Source organism: Mercenaria mercenaria, chromosome 17 (genome assembly GCF_021730395.1).
Source record: "Mercenaria mercenaria strain notata chromosome 17, MADL_Memer_1, whole genome shotgun sequence".
NCBI classification, from domain to species: domain Eukaryota; kingdom Metazoa; phylum Mollusca; class Bivalvia; order Venerida; family Veneridae; genus Mercenaria; species Mercenaria mercenaria.
The window spans coordinates 27,190,171-27,216,442 of NC_069377.1; the positions used below are offsets into that span (position 1 = coordinate 27,190,171).

At 34.0% G+C, this 26,272-nt stretch overlaps 1 protein-coding gene across 1 annotated transcript; it reads left to right on the forward strand.

Moving 5' to 3' along the window:
• The first annotated feature begins 18,892 nt into the window (after positions 1 to 18,892).
• Positions 18,893 to 24,471, forward strand: LOC123536356 (uncharacterized). The gene is made up of 2 exons (XM_053529313.1): positions 18,893 to 19,301; positions 22,116 to 24,471. Exons 1-2 carry the CDS (start codon positions 19,034 to 19,036, stop codon positions 22,202 to 22,204), a joined length of 357 nt encoding a protein of 118 aa, XP_053385288.1. The 5' UTR covers positions 18,893 to 19,033; the 3' UTR covers positions 22,205 to 24,471.
• The last annotated feature ends 1,801 nt before the right edge of the window (positions 24,472 to 26,272 follow it).

Genomic DNA, 26,272 nt, shown 5'->3' on the forward strand with positions numbered 1-26,272 from the left:
GTACACATATTTCTGCTTTATAAAGGTAAAGGTATCGGTATTACGGGCAATGTTTATTTCTTTCAGAGGCACAGTCACAGACGGCGAACGCACAGTTTGAGAAAGCAGTTAGGAAAAAACGGCGTCGCAAGCGTTTGGTGTGCTCTTGCTTTCGTAACTATGACGACGAAACAGACAATCGGGAATAAAAAGCATCATACGCACATTGACATTTCGACATATTCTTCCAGTTGTACACGACTTTTTTTTAAGGCTGACAGTGATATCATGTGTTTTAATATTTTGATGTTAATTGCGTGCATTATATTTATATTCAATGTAGTATGTTTGTAACAATATATCTATACCCATCTGCATATAGTGTTCATGCTTAAAGCATATTTGAATAAGGATTAATTCTTTATTTCTTTATTAAATCAGATATTACTTTATTTGCATTCTTAATTGCACAATTTCAACCTAAAATATTTAACAATTGTGTTTAAACATACAGGTGTTTGTTATACTTTTAAATTCCTGCTCCCCGGCTATTCAAATTCTTTTGTGTGTCTAGTAGACGCAACTTGACCGCGGTGGTTGACCTTAGGCTGATTATTCATATCGGTTATTTCATTATAGAAATCAATGGTGTTTAGGTTAGCCGTGTATATTTATATGGAATTAGTTTGTATACAGTGCAGTATCAAAGTATATATACTTTCATTTGATCAATTAAAACTTTCCAATACACTAATTTATATTTACACAAAATTATATTTCCTTTTTCTCGTGCAGCTCGTGTTTTACGTACACTCCTTTTCAATAATAGGTTGTGCCTCATTATGTATTATAATACAAAGGTCAACCATCGGGGTCAAGTTGCGTCCACTATATGCAACCCATATGATTACAATAGGTAACAGTTGTCGTACGGGGCACCCATCCCCCGTTTGGTCATTGGGCGGTTAAGGGTCGTCTGGGGTTTTCTTCGCCCTAACACTTTATGCGGCAATCACAGGGGGACACACCGGAAAATAGGGAATAGCTCTGGCAGAGCCCCTGTGATGCTGATCTGTTTGTTTGCCACGTTACGACAGAGTCCAGTGCAAATAAAATACAATCCAATGTTTTTTATGTTTTATTTAGGTACTAACAATTCTCAGCAATAACAGTCTGTGTATCACAATATTATAATCATAAATCCAATTATGTCTGTTGTAAAAATTTAAGGTTAAGAATAAACTAATTTGAACAGTTCTTGTTTAAGGCTGACTAAGTTAAAGTCATTATTATGCCATTGTGGCTATGTTATGCCACTAGAACATTTTCATGTCTTTACTGTTCTGTTGCTAAAAATCAAGTCCCTGAACATAAGAAAGATTTTATATTATCAAAAATGCTGTGAATAAATTGTCCAATCAGAAAAATAGGGGCTGTCCCCTTTTTCATTTAAATTAACCAATGAAATTAACTTCAAGTAAAACATGACAGATTAAGTAAAACATGACAGATTTCTACAGCTTGTCTTAAACCCTTTTAGTATAAGCTGCCATCTCTAACAAAACAATAGAGGTGCTAAGATACTTTAGATTGTTCAGAAGCCAAACTGGTTAACCTTTGATTAAAGCCATATTTCTTAAAATATTCTACATTGTTGTCAAAATAGTTACATCAGCTTTCCTTTATCAACTATGGATTAAATTCTATAGAACAGAAAACCAATATTTAGGAAATAAGGATTTCCTGTCTTAATGAAAATCTTGTAAAAATACCCACAATACATTATTATTCAACAATATTAAAAGTAAAAACATCTAAAATATTAAATCAACAGTCTGGCCTTTAAAATTAATTACTTCATAAAAACCTGGACCAGAAATTACAGCTATCACATATTCTCCCCTGTTTGAAACTGTTTGTCCTCAAACCACATAATACAATATAATTCTTTAACTATGAAATAAGAACTCTCTGTTAAGTTTTGCATATATAGCATACATGATTTATTACATATAAATATAATTATATTTATTTCTTTTAACTTTTTGTTTAATTATTTACAATATTTACAAGTAGGGCCCTTTATATTTACACCATAAACCTATGAACGTAATAGTCACTGCATCCATAACAAATACCATGTCTACATAAATTTCTGGCTGTACAATCCAGTATTTGAATATATGACATACAATTTCAGGCCTTTTGAATGCTTCTGGCTATCATATTGCAATCATATTATTTAATAATATCTATATATGATCAGTTCATCTGATGCAACTAATAGTTATCATTAATTATTATTCTCATCTGCATTTGCACATCTCGTGCATGTATCATATAATAATTGTTTCTATTCTAGCATCTCTGGCTGTAATGATTTTATCATACTATATTTCTTTGCTTTATTTGTACTAATCGTTTTACCAGCTTTGAAGAACATAAGAATGCAATTTCTCATATTTGCAAATTTTTATGGTATAGTGTCTCTTGCCTTTTTCATCGACATGTCTCGTTTTTTTTTTTTTTTGCTGCCTTTATGAACATATTGCCCTAATTTCATCAATAGTAATTCTGGTTGTTAGTACAAACTTCATATTCTGTTACTCGCCACAAGTCATATGGTGATTTAGGACCTAAAATAAATTCTGAGCTCACTTTAATCCTCTTTATTTCACAAAACTTGGTGTGGTCTTTTTTCTAACAATAATAAAATGTTACCATTCACATAACAGTGAATAAAATTATCATTTACAAGAGAGTGAATAGAATTACCATTCTGATATTACCCATATTTGAAGTACAACTGCTGAATGTCTGAACATTTTATTAAGAATTTCACAAAAATAAATTTCTATACCAATGTCTGATACAACAGAGGCTTAATGAAGTAGAGACCTGTGCACTTGATCTAACTTAATACTTGCTCCTGTCATATCAAAGACTGGCTCACCATTATAACATTCTAAATCAGAATAAAAGTAACATACATTATAAAATTTAAAATGGCAAAAATTTGAATCTCAGATCTGCTCATTACAAATCCTATATAAAATATATAACAAACAGTATACAGTACCCATAAAATAAGTGATTGTCTAGATATTGAAATATTGGTACATGAACCTTTTCATATAAAAACAGCATACTGTATAAAATATATTTACTTTCTTGATTCTGAAATCACATCTGATTTAAGAACTTTACAGAAGTTTCCCAAGAGTATATCTGGCACATCATCCAGATGGTACCATTGAGGAGGATGATTCTTATTATCATGACTTAACATGTTTTTGTACCGGCCTTCATTGTCCATGGCTACTTCCACAATATGCTCACAGAGTATACCTAATTCTGGGAACTTGTGCTCTTGTCTCTTTCCTTCGGCTTCGTCCAACCGGTACTTTAGGAATTCCATTTTACTTTGTCTTTTTTTATCTTTATAAATTTCATTGTGCTCGATGTAGAAATCTTCAGCTAGATCTCTAATAGCTGACATGGTGTACCAGCGTGGTTCTGTTTCTCCTATTTTTGCAAAGTAGTATGGCTTGCATTTAAGAATTTTAACTGCTACAATTGTCCCATATCTGTGTCCATGTTGAACCTCAACCTTGTCCTTGTTAGCTGATTTAGTTTCTGATGACTCTTCAACTTCTGTCTGTGTGGCTGCAGATTTTGCCTCAGGTGTGCAGCATTCATTTACAGATGGCTTGTCAAAGAATTTGTGCTGTGATGCCTGTAGAGGTCTTCGTCGCTTTTTGCCTTTTGCTGTTCTGTTCACATGAAACTCTCGTATAAGGTTGGCTGGAATTTTACATGGCAGCTGCCATTTTGAAATTCCTGGAATTTTGAAACGAACTTTGTAATACAAGGTGCCTTTGACTCGCGATGAAGAGATAATTTTTACAATTTCGTCCTCTTTAAACGGCTTGCAGTTGCCCTGTACACAGTCCTGGCAAACACGTTTGCTACTTCCTTGCTCTTGTTCTTGGAAGGTCACAGCCTTATTATTTGATGACTGATTCTGGCAGATATTGTTTTGTTTTGTGTGCTCTGATTGTGTTTCTTTAGATGATTTTAGTATGCCTTTCTTATGTGGGTGCTTTTGTTGATCTGTGGATAGTTTTGTTTGCTGAGTGTGAATGTCTTTGTCATGTGATTGCTGTAGCTTTGATAGTTTAGGCTGTTGCCCTGTTTGTGTTTTTGACTGGCCTTGCTGTTTGAATGTTGTTTGTTGTTTTGGTGCTGTTGGTTGTTGATGTTTTGTCGGTGTTTTTTGTTTTGGTACTTTTTGTTGTTGTTGTTGTTGGTTTGTTGTTATGTGCTGTTGTGGCAGTGTTGTTGGCTGAGGTTGAAGCTCTCGAGCTTTTACTGGCTGGGGCTGTACCTCGGTTGCTTCCTGAGTTCTGAGAGGAAATGCCTCACACCATTTTGAGCAGCTATCTACCACGAGAAGAACATGTTTATACTTCTCTTTAGTTGTAGGCAGACCACTCAAAATGTCCATATGCCATCGATCAAGCACATCGTCCACCGGCTGTGGATGCAGGGGTGGTCTCCTGGCATAGAAGTTGCGCTTGGATTGCTGACACACCTCACATGATTTGACGTACTGCTGGATGTCCTGGTACATTGATGCCCAGTAATATTAATTCCGCAGTGCAGCATATGTGCGGTCAACACCTTGATGTCCCCCTAAAACACAGTCGTGAAAGGAGCGTAGAATGTCATCTCGAAATACCCTGGGTATGGCTACTTGTTTGACCAGTCGGTCCTCCTTCGGGGTATTCTTTCCTCGCTTGAGATAAAAATGTACAAGTACGCCTTTATCTAATTCAAAATTATATGCCTCTGCTACTAGTACTTTTGGTTTTTCAGGATCATCAGGTACCACATTTAGCAACTTGTACTGATACATATCTTCTAATTCTGGACAAGATCTTTGCAACCTAACAAGGTCTGGTAATTGTACTTCTGGTTCCTTTCTCTCTTGCAGACTGGCTATGACCTCTTCTTCTGTTTCGTTTTCATATATGAATGTTACCGCAGTACCAATTTTCTCTTTTGTTTCTGTCATCTGGAGAACTGTTTCTACATCTGGTGTTTGACCTGGCGTAGTCTCATAACTTTGTCTGGACATGTAGTCTGCAGGGTTCTGCTTTCCAGGCTTGTGAATGATTTCAAATTTGTATCCTTGAATTAACAGACTCCATCTGCCCAATCTACCTTGACAGTCCTTAATATTTTGCAAGTATTTGGCTGATACATTATCGGTAAAAACTGTAAATGATTGATTTGACAAATATTCTTTATAATGTTGAATTCCCTCTACAAGAGCTAAGGCTTCTTTTTCAGTTATATGCCATTTTAATCCACTGCCACGCAAGGCTCGTCCATTGTAAGATATTAAATGCTCTTTGCCATCTTGTATTTGTGAAAGAATATATCCGATGGAATACTCACTCGCATCTATTGTCAAGTTAAATGGCAAATTAAAGTTTGGATAAGCAAGGATTGGAGCTTCTGTCAATCTTTTCTTCAGAGTTTCAAATGCAGTTTGACATTCAGATGTCCACTTGAACTTCTGATCTTTTTTCATTAACCTGTTTAAAAGTGCAGCAATTTTGGCATACCCTTCAACAAACTTGCGATAAAAATTTGTCATTCCTAAGAAACTTTTCACTTGTTTAGCAGATGTGGGCCTTGAGACTTTTTGCAATTTTTCAATATTTTCAGGATTGACTTTAACTTCATCCTTGGAAACAATATGTCCTAAATATGTGATAGATTTTGTAGCAAAAGCACATTTTGCTGGGTGTAATTTTAGATTAGCACTTCTAAGATTGTCAAACAGTTCCTGTAGATGCTGCAGATGCTGGTCAAAAGTTTTTGAAAACAAAAGTACATCATCAACATAGATAAGAGCTACTTTAAAGTTCAGACTTTTCAGCACTTTGCACATAAGGGACTGAAAGGACAAACTTGAGTTTGAGAGACCCATTGGCAATCTTTTGAAATTAAAAATTCCTCTGTGTGTAATTAAACTGGCCTTATGTTTGGTCTGCGGATCCAAAGGAACTTGAAAGAATCCACTGCGTAAATCTACAGATGAAAATATTTCGGGTTCCGCATCAGCCAAAGTATCAAAAACATCTGATAAATTTGGAATAGGGAATGATACTGGAAGTGTCTGTTCATTCAATCGCCTGAAATCCACACAGAACCTGTATTCATTTGAATTTCCCTTCTTTACAAGAACTACGGGAGCATGATAAGGAGATGAGGACTCCTCAATGATGTCTGCCTCTAACAATTCATCAAGTGTTTTGTCAAGCTGTCTGCGCATTTCCGGTGACTGGCGATAAGGGGCACAACTAATGGGCCTTTCATCCTTTGTGTGTATAGTATGATAGTGTAAATTTGTTTCACCAAGATCCAAAATGTCCTAAGCAAATATGTCACTATTGCATCTCAAAAGATTATACAATTTTTGTTTTTGTTCCTCAGTAAGATCTGACTTTTCCAAATTTATGCCAAGATCCTGAACAATTTTCTTGTAATATTCATTTGCATGAGGAGCACAGTTTTCAGTTGAGGCCAAATTTATATTTACATCCTGTTTTAACTCGTGAACATTGGAGCTGTAAACCCTAAGTGCCTTTGCTACAGCAGTCCTGGGTTCCAAAAAGATGGGCAAGGAAGTTGGATTCATAAATCTATAGGTCCCTCTTGAATTCAAAATAGAGCATACTGTTTTGCCACCCGCCAAATAATGTTTTCTTGACAAATTTAAGTAGGGTTCCAGTAACACAAGTGAGTTGTCTGGCAATTTGGGGATATTCACAGAAATTGTCATTTCACTGTGAGGTGGCACCACAATTTCAGACGTTGTCAGGGCTAGCACTATGGAAGTATTCCGATCAGGAAAGGTTTCCACAGTTACACTGCCCACATATGAATTATTTCTCATAGCACTTGATTTATGTTGTCTTGGGGCAGGTATAGTCCATTTCAGATTGCCAAAGTCTGTGTGAACATTATGGGTCCTCAGAAAATCTAGTCCTAGAATAACTTTGGCATTTAAGGTTTCAAAAATTCTAAATTTATGTTTAAGTATTAAACCATCTATATTCAAATCAAGTATAACTTCACCCAACACAGCATGTCTCTCACCACAATCTCCCACTACCGCGCTAATATCAGACTTGTGGACCTTTGCCTCTGGTGCAATATGCTTTAATAAACGTCTTGACATACATGATATACTTGCAATGCTGTCAACCATACATTGCACACATTGTCTCCCAAATTTCACGTCAGTAAAATTTCTATCTAAAGTAGCACTAAATTTTAGATTTGGTTCATCTGTACAATTGCTTGCAATAGCTGAGCAGATCCTTTGGCTACAACACCAAGATTTCACTTTGAAATTTCTAGGAGCCATTTTTCTCAAAATTACAAATCATTAAAATACTTATTTCATTCTTCAGTTCCTTAAATTACAAAAAATGTAGTAAAATAGAATAATGTAAACTTATATGTCATTAAGAAAAAAAACTCTATTCTAAAAATATTCTGTTTTGCCTTTATGTCCAGTAATGTGCATAAACTCTATATTAAACTTTCAAAGGTTTAAAGAACAAATACATGCCTCAGTATCATTTCATCAGTACTTTATGAATAAAACAGGGGGAAAAATGCAACGCAAAAATATGTCCAAAATGACCTACTGAGAAAATGTCTGTATACTGTAAAATGGTAACCGAGAAATATTATCGTATAATTTTAAAAACACTAAAATGTACACTGGTAACAGTAAATATTCCAAAACTGTCTAAAATAAAAGGATAACAGCTAAATCTTAATTGACTTTATTCTGTCCTTTATACAATGTTTAACCACTTTCCTCTAGAATTATACCATTTGTAAGCCAAAATTATGCTCAGAACAATAGAAAACTTCAGATCACCATATGACTAGTGAGAACGAAGCAAGAATATTCAGTTTGTACTCACCAAGTTTTTAAGGTATTTTAGAGACAGTCAGAATCTTGCACTGTTATTCCTGTTAGTCCCACTTATTACGATCTTCAGATCCCACAGGTCATCACAAAATTTCAGGCTCGGTTGGTTAAGCGTGTAAGTTTGGCTCCAAAGTTGATTATTGTTTCATGGTTACAGTTCCTGTTAATAGTTCATCATGTGCATTTTGTGTCGAAGTTTCTAATTGTTTTATACTACATTGTTCTTGTAATTTTTTATTCATTTAGGCAGTTTTCCTTTAATTGTAATGAATTTAGTAGCATTTTTCTCTAAACAGTTGTAGATGTAGAAAGTTCTCAGAAAGTACCACATGGAAGCATCATATAACATTGTTGATATAACCTTCAGTTTTTACTTCTAAAGTTCCAAAGCTTTTCTGTACATAATGTTCAAATCCAGTTATTATTATCTGTTGCACTGTTCATGGAATAGTCCTCATTAATTTTATCGTACCACGAATTCACCACCATCTCCTGTCTTACGGGGCACCCAGCCCCCGTTTGGTCATTGGGCGGTTAAGGGTCGTCTAGGGTTTTCTTCGCCCTAACACTTTATGCGGCAATCACATGGGGACACACCGGAAAATGGGGAATAGCTCTGGCAGAGCCCCTGTGATGCTGATCTGTTTGTTTGCCACGTTACGGCAGAGTCCAGTGCAAATAAAATACAAACCAATGTTTTTATGTTTTATTTAGGTACTAACAATTCTCAGCAATAACAGTCTGTGTATCACAATATTATAATCATAAATCCAATTATGTCTGTTGTAAAACTTTAAGGTTAAGAATAAACTAATTTGAACAGTTCTTGTTTAAGGCTGACTAAGTTAAAGTCATTATTATGCCATTGTGGCTATGTTATGCCACTAGAACATTTTCATGTCTTCACTGTTCTGTTGCTAAAAATCAAGTCCCTGAACACAAGAAAGATTTCATATTCTCAAAAATGCTGTGAATAAATTGTCCAATCAGGAAAGTAGGGGCTCTCCCCTTTTTCATTTAAATTAACCAATGAAATTAACTTCAAGTAAAACATGACAGATTAAGTAAAACATGACAGATTTCTACAGCTTGTCTTAAACCCTTTTAGTATAAGCTGCCATCTCTAACAAAACAATAGAGGTGCTAAGATACTTTAGATTGTTCAGAAGCCAAACTGGTTAACCTTTGATTAAAGCCATATTTCTTAAAATATTCTACATTGTTGTCAAAATAGTTACATCAGCTTTCCTTTTTCAACTATGGATTAAATTCTATAGAACAGAAAATCAAGATTTAGAAAATAAGGATTTCCTGTCTTAATGAAAATCTTGTAAAAATACCCACAATACATTATTATTCAACAATATTGAAAGTAAAAACATCTAATATAATAATTCAGCTGTCTGGCCTTTACAATTACTTCAAAAAAGCCTGGACCAGAAATTTCAGCTATCACAACAGTTAACGGCCACGCGCCACACTTTAGCACGCAAACTCACAGGTATCATTAGAATTTTATATAAAATAGACTCTATTTTGACAGACGTCACCGTCCATAGTCTGGATTTTCATGCTTTTTCAGTGACAATTCAAGGTTAAAAGGTAGGATGGGAGCAGGGTTTTAAAGACCCACCACGACCTAGTGACCTACTTTTTTCGCACACAAAAACTTCATGAAAATCATTTTTATAATACAGGTAATTACAAACTTTTCAGGTGGACAATTTAGGCGCTACCTGAATAAATGTTTTTTCCACAACTGTATCTGCAAACTTATTCAGTCAGTCTTTTTTCAATATAGTTTTATGAATATAGATAAATAACTGTCTTACACTGTAGAAACAAAATGTGATTGAAATTTAACTAAATACACTGATTTATGTACATATTTCTACATTTATTCAATAAAATTTTAAGACATTAAACACATTGTCTTGGCCTAATATACCTCACTGTCAATTTGAAATTAAATTCTTGCATATCTCATATTTTTCATGCAAAGCATGTATAATTACCATCATGGAAACACAAAAGAATACAGTTATTTTGTGGTGCCTCTTTAAGACAATGTACTGTTGGAGAATAGATCATAGCTAGTGTTCATTGTTAAAACCATAACCGACTACATTTTCTTGTATCTCTTGTCATCGGCAAGGATGTAGCCGAGTCAGATATCAACGCACACACTTTTAAAAGGTTTTTAAGCTGTATGAAATTGTTTTATTTATGGCACAAAGGTTCTCTTCGGAGCAGGGATTGTGTCAATAGGGTGGTGAAAAGTTTGTTAAGATGTTGTTTGACAGTTTTTATGTAAAAGCTCCAAAACTTCTTAGGTACAATGATACATTTGGACAAATTGTTTTGGAATGGTTTCAAACGCTTGTCTTGTTTAACAGTTGCAACATTTACATAATCGACCCACTCCTTAAAATATCTATAATGCTGAGTTAACCTATTGTGGCAAATGTACTATGTCGCATGTCAATATCAGCGGGCAACGTATCATCGATCCCTTTTTTTTTCAGAAAGAACTTTCGTCAATTAGTCTGCAAGTTGGTCCGACCATTTTCCGTCTTTTCTTGGAACTCCTAGTTAACTTCATACTTTCATTCTAATAACATAATTTCGTTACATAATTTTGTGTTCAGTTTTGAGTAGCAAAGTTTATGTTTCCTGATTTTATGCTATGATGCGGATTGATAAAAAAATGGACGGGTATATTGCCCATGTGCATTAAAGTTTTATGAAAAATATCCGAGTCAAGCCTGGGGGTAATACACCGGTAAGGAGCAGTAACAATTCGACCTATGCTGAAACGATGGTAAAATTAACAAAACAAATTCTCATCAGCCTTGTAGCAAGACTGCAAATTTTCTTGCTTCTGTCGTTGTAAGTGACTTTCCGGCTTTTGATGGTGGAGGAGGACTCTATATTTATTACTCCAGGCATTTTTTTTCAGACATGGGCGGTCAACTGGTAGGATCATCAACCTTCTGTGAGTCAGCTGAATGGCTTTCTCACATCAAAGAATACTCCATGCGGGGTTTCATAACCAAAGCAGATAGGCAATGTACTAGAAGCCAGCAACCTTCACTTGGCAATGGATGCCTCTGATCATATATTTATCTCGTTAACAAAATTTGACTACAAATGAGTAAGTTAACAGAATGAGATTATGTATTTAACATAACAAAAAGTGACCTTAAACAAGAGGGTCATTGACCCTAAAGCCCTCACCTGTGTACAAGGCTTCAAGTGTGTTTGCACAAGTACAGAGTTAGGTTTCTTCTATGTTAGCCTGTATTATATACATGCCACACACACTTTTGAACCTACATTGTAGGGGAACAATTTGAACAATTATGGTAGACATAACAAATCTGATATCACACGCCAAATATCAAGGCTCTAGCTATTATTGATTTAGAGAAGAAAAGTGACCACGCCCCCTGGCAGCCATGTTTTTTGACAAATCGGAATAATTTGAACAATCTTGGTAGAAGGTCACACAACGACCATTTGTGTAAAAATATTCTAAAATCGGGTAAGCAGTTTCATACAAGAAGATTTTTAAAGTTTCCACTATATACATGTGACTACAAGTGACTATGCCCTCCAGCGGCCATGTTTTTTGACGAATCGGTATAATTTGACCAATCTTGGTAGAGGGTGACATAAGGACCATTTGTGTGAAAATATTACAAAATCGGACCATCTGTTTAGGTGGAGATGTCGTTTGAAGTCTTTTCTATTTTTAGTTCTGGCAGCCACTATGTGCAACCAAGCGGGACTGTTTGAACAACTTTGGTAGAGGACCACACAAAAAACATCATGACCAAGTTTCATCAAAATCTATTCATTGGTTTTAGAGGAGATGTTGTTTAAACACAAATGTTGACGACGGACGGACGGACACGTACAATGGACGACGAACGCAGTGTGATCACAATTCCTGACCATGAGCACTTTGTGCTCAAGTGAGCTAAAAAGGATAACGAGATATATACAGATATGGACATTTTTATTTATTCATAACATTTTCATACATTAAAACAAAATGATAATATTAATCAAGTACATCTGTTTAGTCTAAATGTACTGGATATCCTACAATTTTCTTTATTTACTGTAACAACTATATATCAACTGAAACTATAATGTGCTTGGGATGTGTAATGCATAATTTAAAGTGTCAAGATGTGCATTTTTCACACAACTTTACACCTACCGTACGTCTTCTAGTGACGGCTACAGACACATTCTGAAACTCATAGGAGCATGTTATGGGAAAGTATCGAATTATAAACATGGACTGGGTGATATATGACCATTTTGCTTGGAATCATCGTAAAAACCAACCCTTTCATTCACTAACATTGAGGTACATCAGACATTTAGCCTTTCTAAGCATCTATGTGCAGTTTTTTGACTGAAATAACAAGAATATTGTGGCCCAAAAACATCTTTGATGATAACCCATGACTAAACTCTAAGTATACAACGCATGGATACTTTTCAATTAATATAAAATGCATAGTTCTTTTGCACGATCTAAAGCAGAGAGCCCGAATGAATAATGCTGAGGTCAATAGTTGGCTTTTAGGTATTCAAACAAAATGACCAGCGTTCACATTTTGATATTTCATTTCTGGGAGAATAAAAGAAAAGGCTCGTGATACGACAAAACACGAAGAAGCTGAGGTGAAATCAATTATTGCACAATTACATGCTACAACGCCCCATGTGGTTCTGGGACGATCTGTGTATGAAAAGAATTGGAACCACTGCCTTACCCTTGCTTGGTCGTAAGAGGCCACTAATAGGGTCTTAACACTTGGTTTTGCTGTAACTCTGTGATTCCAGCAGGTATGCAAATTTTGATTCCATACCGCATGTTTTTTTCTCGATGTAAATGAGATGTGGAACCAAAATTTGTATTCCTGTTTGGCGCCATATAACCTATACTGTGTTGGTGCGCCGTAAAACCCAAATAAATAAATAAAATACAAACTACATCAGCACATCCACTGTCAAGAACTAATTTCTTAAAAAATCTTTCTAAGTTTCACTTTGCTTTCAATATTCCAAAACATCTATTTTCAACTATTTTCTCCAAACTCATAACCTACTTGTTTGTAAATTTCAGGATTTATATTATATATCTGCTATATAGTGTAGAAAAGAACAAGACTGGCTAGAATTCATCATCGTTCTTATACATTACAATAATGATTTGTGTGAACATTTATTTTTACATATTACAATTATCACTTTAATGCAAAACATTATCTTGTAGCGTATAACACCATACATATGTTAAGTGCACGGGTATTGTGCCCTGTACTTACAATTATTGTCTCAGCAAAGATAAAACAATAAAGCTCTCTTGGTCATCATTTTTTTTTCTTCCTGCCATTATAACCTACTGTTTTTAAATATTTGAACAAAACTGGGTTGGGAGAGGATCTTTAAATGATGCTACGAATGTCAGTAAAGCAGTTCAGGAGTTGTTTATGGGTATTTCCAGTTTGAGCTCTAGTGGGCCTTAAAAGGAGCCAATCGCCCCCATTTGAATAATATTGGAAGAGGACCCTTCAGTGATGCTACGGATCCAGGCTGATGAAGATACTCGGAATAAATCAGTAAATTATATGCTCTTCAATAGAGTTGGTGCCAACGTCTTGATATCCCGGACTACAGTTCTCTTTAAATATTATAATACATTTTATTTTGAAACAATTCAATACAAATTATATGATAAAATTATCAATAAGCAATCTATATTTATAAGGTTAGCATTAACAAAAGACGTACACAATTTACATCCTATTACAAATGTCTTCGCGCAGATTATTAGTTACACTGCTTGTTGGTGACAGGATACAAGATATACGCTGTCGGATTTTCTAATATGGATTTTCGAGAGAGCGTATATCCCGTATGTCACCAAAAAGCCGTGTTACCATTTTATAGTGCCGACTACCCTTTACTTACATGCTACAGACCTGGGGTCAATTACTTTAAAATGTAACCTTTTAAATTACAATTACATAGCGAAATGTTCGATTACATTACAATTATCATTACATGAAATTTAAATTACAATTACATTGCAAAGTGTAATTATTTACATTGAATTACTATACCAAATGTGGTAAGAACCTAACATGCTTTTCACCTGAACACTGACTTTGTACCACATATACATGATATTACATAAACTGATTTCAGTTATTTCAAAATTTAATTATGCTCAAAGTAAAATGTATGTGCGGGAGAACATCATTCAGTCCTTAATATTGCAAAAAAAACTAATAGCGAGCCATCAATTAACATCCAATACACTGTTAATCAGAATTCGGTTACAGACGATGTATGTAAAGTCAGGTATTTCTGTGGAGTCTGAATTTCTTTGAAGTTTATATGATCATTGTCCTGCAATTTGTTTCAATTTAGCTTGTAGGGTTCAGTATTATTCATATATTTTTGAAGCATATATTTAACAAATTTATCCTTGACACTACATGTTAGCAAAATAACCCCATTGGAAATAAGTTGTAAAACATTCATGAGCCATCCTAGATTAATATGTCACTGAAACTGTAGAATACTCATAATGTCCACAGTAATAAGCAGCAAGGATGTAGCCGAGTCAGATATCAACGCACACAGCTGCAATGATAAGCTAAGAACATTAGTGGTGTCATATCCTCGAAAGGTTGCTAAGTATCTGGCGAAAGCCTATTCCAAAAGGCAAAGTGCACTTTTTAAACGGTGAAGCTTGCGATACTATTGATACTATATACTTGTAATATGCATCATTTCAAACAATTAGAATTATTTATGTGTGGTAAAATTTTTACATATAATAAATTTAAAACTGTTTTAATCATCAAAATGTCCACATATTTGCTGTGAGTTAATATGATATCTTTTTTCATAGTATTCCCATTCTTTAGATCATGTTATAAATGTGTAACAAGTTAACAGGTGACATATAGGCCCATTGGGCCGGGTGTTGTGAATGTTGATTATGTATTGTAATATGTATGTACTGTATATAACACATATCACGTTAATAAACAGTTTACTTACTTACTACTTACTACAGTGCAGAATGGACAGTGCTGGAATCCTGTAATCATTTGTTTGGTCATCACGTTTTGTTTATAATTGATTAACACCAGACATAAAATGCACCACGACCTGTATTTTGATTAAATAACAAAACACAAAAGCTCATTTACATAGGTTACATGATGTATGAACTGGTTTATATCAGAAAAACAAAAAAAGCTTTCTATTCCATCCTTTCGAAAATCACCAGATTTTACAAATGTCACAGATGTCTGAAGGTTGAAGGTCAGTAATTCAAATCCTTCTTTGTTTCATATAAAAAACGAAAACTTCAGGTCGTCTTTAATTATCTTTACAGACCATCACTTTTTCCTACACCTATTTTTCATGAAAGTTCAATCATAAATTAACGAAAAAATGAAAAGAGTACACGGGATCGAACAGTTCCCAGTAAAATGCCAGTCAGTTGTGGTCTGATACCCCCAAAATGGCACATATTTGCTCTTGTCCGCTCAATAAACACCTGCTTCCGGTTTCGATCTGCAAAACTTGCAATATGGGGTTTATAAACATAAATCCCCTCTCATTTCATTCAGAATTGAAAAACATTGAAAAAAAATATGATGAAAGCACTCGTTCTACACGACTTTGCGCAAAAGATAGGAAAATTAAGATCTATTTATTATGGACTTTTAAACAGTTGACTAATCTTTGTCCATAAGTCATATCAGCTATCAGTTGGATGAGACTTTTTCCGGCCTGTGTCGATGAGTCGGTATTACGATAGGATGTTTACAAACAACGAAAAGGACCGAAGCTTTCGAATCCCATTGAGGCATATTTTACCTTGGGTTCTGTGCGAGCAGCTCCAATTGCACTGGCATTGCTGAGAACCAGCTATTGCAAAATATAAACCCAAAGATACTCTTTCTAAATGAAAGGTGTTTCCTCTTTACGTTATTGCTCGATAGTACAGCAGCATGATATGCACCTCACAAATCTTTTAGTTTGTTTGTTTGGGATTTAACGCCGTTTTTCAACTGTATTTCAGTTATGTAACGGCGGGCAATTAACCTAACAAGTGTTCCTGGATTCTATACCGGTATAAACCTGTTCTCCGCAAGTAACTGCCAACTTCCCCCTACATGTATCAGTCTCAGTTATGTTGAATATAAGCATAATAGAAGGGCTGCTGATCTTTTATACGCATATCTCACAGGGCCTCGATGAAATACAGTTGAAATTTTACATTAGCATAGGACATCGGTGTAACACTACTAAATGTAAACTGGTTATTTATCTATAGGTCACACACAATTTTTCATTGACGACGTTTGCGCGACATTATCTGAAAATAAGACGTCAATCGGCCATCGCTTTTAAGAAATAATTATAGCTTTAACATTTTTTTTATGCACGATGGGTTATTATACGTCGGGCGTGATAAATGCACGAGAGCGCAGCCCGAGTCAAATTATTTGTACGAAACTACGATTCCCGTGTGCTGCTTATCAAGTAGTTTCGACGCTTTTCTGATAGCCGATAGTCCCTTGAAGACGGTGCAGGTCTAGGACGGTAGTCAACAATCGGACGTCAATAGAAGACAAACTGAAAGCGGGATGCAGAATGACCATACTGGAGCTGTCAGAAGCTGCCAGTGTCAGCTATGAAACTGCACACAGCATTCTGGCCACCAAATTAAGCATGCGGAAGGTATTTACAATATTCACTTCTCATGTACAATGATATTTACTTTAAAGTAGTATAAAAGTACTTTAATATTGGATAGGGGAATATTCAAATCGATGCAAATTATTGTGATGAACACTAAAATGTATTTAATTGTCACTAGTTAGGAAACCGCAAGCAGTTATTCTTATCATTTTCAAAATCACAAAATCATATTTTATCATTCTGATAGCCGATGTACATTTATTTGTAAGTGCACGCGCGCTGGGTGCCACGCATCCTGACCGACTTCGAGAGAGACTGGTGAGTGAGTCGGAGAAGTTTCTACGGCACATTAGAATGAACAAATACTTTGTATTGGGATATCATTTTTAACCAATAGCCAATAAGACACAAACGCAGTTTGCAATGTTTCGGTGCCTACTTTGAGAAGAAGTGAGACAACACCAGACGTATCTCGAACACCTTCAGGGTAGGCAATGCCATTGACGTCGTCGAACAGATCACGACGCGGCCCGGCAGCGCGATATTGTGCGTCTTCAAGTCGCCGTCTTTTGATGAAGGAGAGACAGACATTTTTTTTATATTTACAGATGTAGTAGAGAATAGAATGACGTTTTTATTGATATATTTCTTATTTATGCATGTCTTACACTATTAAAAATATAGAGGCAGTCTACGTATTTATTGATCGTATCTGGTATATTCTATATAAAACTGACTCTTTTAAAGAGCTACCAAACATAGCTAGACCCATATCAGAGAATTTTAAAGCGGTATGATAAAACAAATATAAAATGATGAGAATAGTTTGGGTTATGTATCTTCTAAGAGAGACTTCTCTTGTCACATTTGCTTACTGTAAAATTACTTCAAAACCACACTGCTGTAACCTGGAAGTACTACTCATACTTAAACTGAGTTTCACTTCACCGAATACAACCTCCTCTCCCATTATGTTTTTCTACCAAAATGTCAAAACTACATTCACAATGAAATTTAAACAGAAACCAGCTTTAAGTTAGACCTCTGCGTCCATGCCAAGTGAAAAATCAATGTTCAGAATCCTGTCCGTCATTACGCGACCAGATTAACTGGTTCATTTACCATAGTTATGCCTTATTAATACTGTGGGAAAGTCTAAAACATTATTCCAAGACATCGGTGTAACGCTACTAAATGTTTACTTTTTTTTTGTTTTTTTTTTTGAAATACAAACAGAGTGGCGTAAGGGCAATTCCAGAAATTTGATAAAACAGCGTCGTAATCGTTGGCATCGCTGTTTCTGTAGTACCCACGACAACGGAACTAGGAAACGGGATAAAAACCCTTGCTAAACAATTCTCTGTATTTACTCTTAAATGCCTATATTTAAATAATTTACATATGGCTTGATATATGCACAACATCTTCAGCATGTAACTAAATTTTATCATCTACTGCATCTACCCCATGACATCTCACTCTCGCATTGTCTATTATATTAAAGTTTTATGCTTACTGCTTCATTAATGGTTAATTTTAACCCAGGTCATGCTCAACACGACTGATTCTGCCTAACGATGAAACATTTAGTAAATTCTTTAAAAATCTACACGGTGGATATATTTTTCTTAAGTCTTCTGCATACATATAGCCTGCACATGTTTTCTAATATAGTTTCTATGGTACTGGCTATATCTGAAATTTGGCTGAATGAAAATTACTCATATTTTGGGACGCAACATAGCACCTGTAGGTGTAAAAACTCTTTGGCAGCTTATAGCAATTGCCCCGAGGTAATTGTCTTGTCACAGAGACGACATATGGTACTCACTTGTAATAGTTACTTCGCGTGAAGGAGTGTTCCTTCAATTTTGTGTTTCTTAGTCCAATTTCCGTAAGAAATATTTGTAGTGAAAAAAGGGTAAATTTTCTGTTCATTTACTGTACTTGCACAAATGGTCTCTGCATATTCTTGCTATGCATGCAAACTGGTCTACTTATTTCCGTTTTTTTTTTCTTGAAATATACACTGTACACAATGAAACTGACCTTCATATATGAAATAATAGCTTTAAGTATGATTTAATTACTCCAAACTGTCAAGTGAATTTCCGTAATTGTAAACAGGATATGTACACATACGTGGCCTTTTCCATGTATTATTTACTTTGAATTTATCCATGGACTTTGTGACTTAAATACGGTTTATCGTATGAGATGTAATGTGCTATACTATAAATATTATTCTTTACAAACGTGTATATTTATGAATATGTAACTATGGCTGTTTCTCGGAACGTGCCAGACAACATAAATACAGTTATGTATAATGAAGATACAAATGGACGTTGCTGCCCGTTGATAGACAATGATGACCCGAGGAACCCACTAATGAATGACGCTAAACTTCCATTAATAAATCCAAGGGAAAAGACACCAAAATATAATGAAGAATTAAAAGCTCAGATTAACGAGATAAAAAACGAGATGATACGCCAGTCTGAAGAGATGAATCGTCAGCTTAACAGAACTAATGGTCTTGATGAAGGTTAGTTCTACATAGAAATGGAAAGGCGAGATAATTTTCTCGGGAAAATGTTTAATAAAACTGTAGCATTCAATCAGCTTTACTTGAATAATTGAATGATGAAAAGTGTAATTTTACACATGTTTTAACATAATTCTAATACACCGCATTGAGTAAAGTTGTACAGGATCACATTTAAGGTAGCGGACCCGTAATGACACGCGGGAACTTCCGCGTGATTACGCCTTCTCGTTTAGGCAATTCGGCATTCTTCGGAATTAAATATAGCTCATTACGTATAGAACTAACATACCGTCTGCTTGGCGCAAAAAGTCACCTAACTGATATTTTTATCAAAATTGACTTTTTGGCAATTTTGACTAATAAATATCCCATTTCATCATTCTAAATAAGTTTTGTCGTAAATTTCACGTCTTGAAATAATCTTTTTGAAAAAATAAGAAAAATTGCTAACTACATTATACCATTTTGATAAGTGCAAAAACTGTACTAAGTGTACATAGTATAGTTTTTGCTTTTATTTCTTGATATAGTTATTGAAAGTTGTTAATGCAAAAAAATAGGCTAAGTGCACATAGCCTATTTTTTGCATTTAAATAAATATTCTTTTTTTAAATAGTTGGTGCAATAAGTGTACTATATGCAGAAAAAAACATTTACAGTAATTATTTAGGAACAATATAGTGACATTGTAAACAGTCCAGCAAATTCATATTCTTTCCCTAATCATAATGAACACGACAAAAATGATAAACCTCGAAAATTACATAAGCACAAAATAATGTGATGAAAATTCATGGAAACGAATCGTCATTAAAAGTTATAAAAATTGAAAGAAAACTCTGATAAAAACTATGTTACCACAATTGGGAAAATGAAATGAAGTAAAATTTTGAAGAGGGGTTGTGGAGCTGGGTGTAAAACCCATATGCCACAAAAACATTTCACACACAGAAAGAGAAAACAATTTTCAAAATTTTTGTGGAACGGGGAGTTATGAGAAACAGAAAGAATTCATTGCAAACACTCTCAATAAAATCCATAGAAAAATATTATTAATAAAAGTAATATATAGTAAGTGAAAACATTCAAGGGGGTATATTTTCAGTACAAAAGAACATATAAGGGCAAGATTGCAAACAATTTTACTTAGATACACCTGATATTACACAAGTCGTAATATCCTCAGCATTAGGAAAAAATGCACATGTACTGGTGGAATTACCAGGGCAGATTCACGCGGCAAGCATGCAAAACGGCCAAATAAAATGCCCCAAGTAATTTTAACTGATATTCAAGGGTATAAACAGTTTTCCTAGGGTTTAGTCACATTACTGGTGAAAAACATCAACAAAAGAATATCTTGAGACTAATTTAAACCTCACAAAAATGTACGTTTATGCTAAAAAATGCCAGGATAAGAACCTTGATATCATGTCTGTCTGCACATATCGGTATATCTTTAATACAAAATTTAATATATCATTTTAAAAAAACCCTTAAAGACCAGTGTGACATTTGTTTTCCACAGAAAAGTGGTAGGGATAATGACAAAGAGCAGTATGAACGTCATTTAAAAAAATAAAATTTTAGCCAGAGAACATAAAAATTGTGACAAAATTACTGTCGGAATCTAATACTGAACATATTACAGCTTGCTTTGACTTACAACAGGTAGTTCCCCTTCCGAAATCATTTAAGTCACAGTTTTATCATGTAAGAAAATTAAACAATTACAATTTGACTGTTTACAGTTTTGGTGATATGCATTGGCCAGAACCGAAACAGATTTTATTTGCTATGTTGTGGTACAGTATGAAACATCTTAGATTTCAAAAGCTTACACACAAAATTTTAGAATGTGGCCACATCCAAAATTGAATGACATTTCATTCAACAGAACTATTTCTCTATACACTACTTCTCAATTTGCAACCACTGTTCAAATGGCTCGTAGAAGGAAAAACATACTATGTTACTGAAATGACATTAAATGATTTCCTAGACTTTAAACACATTGCTTCCAAAATTAAAAATCTTTATATAGACACAAATGAGGAAAAAATAAAATGGATGCTATACATTGATAAACCTAGATTTTGAAAAGCCAGACAGTGTTGTGTAATAAAATATGACTTTGATGGTGATGAACATGTGGTCAAGTTGTATCCAAGTACAAAAGCTAAACAGCCTGTCCGCTTATAGTGTCTCAAAACGTACTTAAATTATTGCAATAGTATTGCTATTCTATTACACATTCAAGCAAACATTGCAAAAGAAACAAGTAAGGTTTGAACTTTGATAATTGTCAAAATTAAATTATAACAATGCCATCAGGAAAATATTAAAAATTGTATTTCAAGAATTTAATACAGAATACTGCTCCCAAATCAAAAATGTTGAATGCAAAAACTTGGTTAAGTGCATTTAACTGAGTTTTTGCGTTAAAAAAATTCAGCACATAACGAGTGTAACTGCATTATATTTTAATTTATTATTTATGCTCTATGTTATGATAATTGCCAAAAAATATTAAAAGTATGAGCATATTATACCCTTTTTGAATTAAATAGGTAGATATTTAAAAGATTATCGACAAAAGAAAAAATCAGTTTTTTGCTTCTCCTGAACGTTTTTTTTAAAATGTCAGTTAGACTACTTTTTGCCCCAAGCAGACGATACGGATAAAACGTAATTGAACGGAACTTAAATATTGGCCTTACGGGTCCACTACCTTGATATAACACACATGTTTCACGCACATTTCTTTCTGACTTTCTTTTTTAAAATAGAGTGTTCCTTTTTAACTTTCAGCAGCCGTAAAGAAATATTTTGCGGAAACAAAGCACAAACGAAAACCCTGTTGGAAGCTTCTACTTTTTTCCTCATGTTGTCACCGTTAAGAAATGTAAAACATTTGAAGAATCCCAGCAAGGTGTGTCAGAATGAAGAATGAAAAGAGCGTCTATATACAGCTTTGCTGTCAATCACATGGTTTCATTAAGCCTGTAATTATATCATTTGACTCAAGGAAACAGTTCAAGGTCATAAGGAAACATTGTATTGTATCTATAATCATATGTGTTTGAAACCTAGAACTTTAGTTGATTTTCCCTTATTTATTTCTATTTGTCATCATTTATGTCACAAAATGATGAAATTTCGCATGCAATTATTCCAGTACGTAAACGTATATAGTCAGTATAGTCAAATTATATATAAGTATTTTATTCACAAATAAAACGTACACTGCATGTAAATTAATAGGCATATTGTCATTATTGAATGCTTAGCTTTACATTTTTAGAAAAAAATCAAACAACACCAAATCATAGAAAGAAAGGGTTGTTTGACATGAAAATTGAACAACATGTGAAACAAGTATATTACTCTACAAAACAACTGTCAATTTACTGATATATTCATGGACTGCATAAAGGTGGCACACTTCCGGACAGTTCAGTGCCTTTAACAACTCACCATTTTTAAAAAAACTGTTACATATTTTCGTTTCAATGCATTTGCAATAACGTCCCAGTGCTGAAATTCTGCATAACTTGGTGGGACATAGTATTTAGTAATTGTTTATTTCTTTACACACGGCATTCATTTTTAAAGGGGACAACTTTTTTGATAATATTTTAAGTATACATCGTATGTGACAGTACGGTAGAACATGTAATGAACAGGTAGATTGTAAGTTAAGATGCTGTTCGTTCATCAAATATTTCTGTGTTTTGATGATATATACTCTTTATAAGAAATGCTAATCGTGTTTTGAGAGTTTTCGGATGTACTTGCTGTTAACTACTAATTTTACGGAGATCTGTTTTATAATATCATTAAATTCGATTTCGATTTTGAATCGATTCGATTATGATATTATAAAATAAGTAAACACCGTACAATACTAATTCTGTGTATATGCATATATTGAATTGAATATAACATTTTGTTTGTTTGTTTGTTTAGTTTGGGCGCCGTTTTTCAAAATTGTCTCAGCTATATTACGGCGGGCAGTCATTCTCGCCAGTTTTCCTGGATTCTGTAACATTTCTAACAAACTCCTATCTTCTCGAACTGAAGTCAGATGTGGAGGACGAATGATTTCAGATACTGTGTCTTTTCTCAAATTTCCAAGGAGAAAACATGCTTCGCCCGGGGATCCAAGGACATCATAAAATCACAGACATTTTGAGATATCTTTAAATAATTTATTTTAAACATCAAATGTATTTTCAGATATCATTAAATGAATTAAAGATTTCATTAAATGGAATTTAGGATATGAATGAATATTCGTGGAGCTATTTAGAGATATCCATTTTTATTTTGTTATATTCTTAAATCACAAAATCATTTGATAATACAACAGTAAAGTCCCCGTCAATGCTTAAATTTGTGCTAGATTCGAAGTAAATCGTATATTTTGCGGACTAAACTAGCACGTTCTGCAAAAATACACAGAAAACAGAAGCTTTGACTCTCCATGCAGTTCTTTAAATCTGTTTGACGATTTGGAAAATAATTGTTTAGACTTCACTGTTTAATATGAGAACTGTAACTTTTGTCTTTTTGGAGATTTTAATGCCAAAAGTGGTAAATTGTCAGATTTTTGTGATATTGATAATTATGTCACGGATGATATTTTTTTATGTTAATACTAAGCAGATTGTTGGTTTAAACAATCTTGCTGATTTAGGGATACCGACTGAGCACATTTTTAGTGATCTTTATCATTGTAATAATTATGGCCGCAGGCCTATAGAAATGCGTAAAATAACGAATTTACGTATTGCCAACGATCGTTTTGGATCAGATATTTATGTAGGAAAATGTTCCTGTATCAGTGGTAGTGTTATTGGTTATGTTTTATTGTCTGTTGTAAATTTCCCAAGAGTTAAACTTTTTTATATTTTAGACTTTGACCCATTGTTGTCAGATGTGCATTGTGCACTAGAACTATGCATCACTGTTAAGTTTATTAAATTAAATGACTTCATAGTGAATCAGGATGAAGTTCTTGATGAGAACTAGGTGTTCATGAGTTCTGTTTAGGATAAGAACTAAAAAAGAAGACTTTATTGGCTACTTTGACGTAAATGACACCAATAATGTAATGTCAGACATGGAAAATATTATTCACGATTAAATTATAGTAACGTTGTTATGAATGATATTATAACAGAATCCATTTCAACTATTATTGTTAATGTCGCTAGAAACTGTTATTTTATTCAGCAAGAGAAGGTTTACCAGAGGACTAAATCTGCGAATTCTCATAAACCATGGTTCGGTGACTGTTGTAAAGACCTGAGCCGTGATTATTATAACAGCAGAAATGTTTATAGACGATCTAAATTCGATGCGAAAAAGGATGCTATGATAGCCATGAGTAAACAGTATAAGAAAGAAATCAAGAAAAATTTAATTATTTATTTCATTTTGTTGGGCTTAACATTGCATCAACGCAATTATAAGTCATATGGCGACATTCCAGCTTTAATGGAGGAGAAAGACCACAGGTGCTCCTCCGTGCATTTTTCATCACGGGCGGGTACCTGGGTAGAACCACGTACTGACCTTCCGTAAGCCAGCTGGATGACTTTCTCACATGAAGAAATTCAACGCCCCGAGTGAGGCCCACATCGATGAGGAGCAAATGATTTGAAGTCAGTCACCTTAACCACTCGGCCACGGAGGCCGCCATAATAAAAATAACTCATTTAATGATCAAATAGTTAAAAAATATAGAGGTCTTAAAAATACCGATCCTAAATTTTATTGGAGTATGTTAAATAGATATTTGGGTAAAAAAAGTCAATTAATCACAAAATTTCTAGTGAAGTAAGATTTTACTAATGCAGATACTTCTGAGAATGTGGATTTGGAGAATATTCCTGAACACACACAATAAGATGTCCTTTTTTCAGAACCTGACGTTGAAAAAGCAATCAAAATGCTAAAACATAACAAGTCGTCTTCTATTTTTGATAATAGTTTGAATGAATACCTAAAAATCTTCACTCACTCATATTATCTGTGCTTTGTAAACTGTTTAATATCATTTTAGCTTCTGGTACGTTTGGAGTAACGGTATTATCTTTCCATTGTATAAAAATATAGGCGATGTTAATGATCCAGATAACTAAACTGTAGAGGAACTACAATATTAAGTTGCTTTGGTAAATTATTTACGTTTCTATTGACACTGTATGGAATCCCATGATCAAAATAATTTCTAAACCAAAAAGAAATTTATGAATTATATGGGATAATATTGAAGCAACTTTTGCTGTAAATCTAAAATATAGCCTATCATATGACAACAGAGATGTATCCTAAAACTACATAGAAATTATTCACAATCACTGAATCACCATCTGATTATCTGGAACACTTCCAGAAACTGAGACTTCAGATTTTCCTTAAGTGTTTGTAATAAAGGATATCTATCATTCATGTCACCTTCATGATAATTTAACAATTTTCATTAGTCATATGTTAGATTTTGTTTAAATTTCATATCTTATCATGGTAGGAAATTTATTCATTTTCTTCAAATATAACTTTGGTTTAGAGCTTTTTTTTGATCATATGATTCCCCACAGATATTGAACATTAGACTGAATGCTTTTCTGGAGACTAATAACATTTTATGTGAACAGCAGGCAGGTTTTAGAAAGATATATAGTACTGTTGACCAAATATTTTCCTTGAAATCTTTATCTGTGCTTTAGTGGATTATCACAAAGACTTCGACTCAGATAACCGTACAGCCTTATGGGGTAAGATATTAAATTATAATATTGATAAAAAAAAATTCAAATCTTATCTTTAATATGTATGAAAGGGCTAAGTCATGTGTGAAATCAAATCATACTTTATCAGATTTTGCTAGTCAGAGTGGTGTTAGACAAGGTGAAAATTTGTCATTTGTGCTATTTTCATTATTTTTAAATGATTTGAAT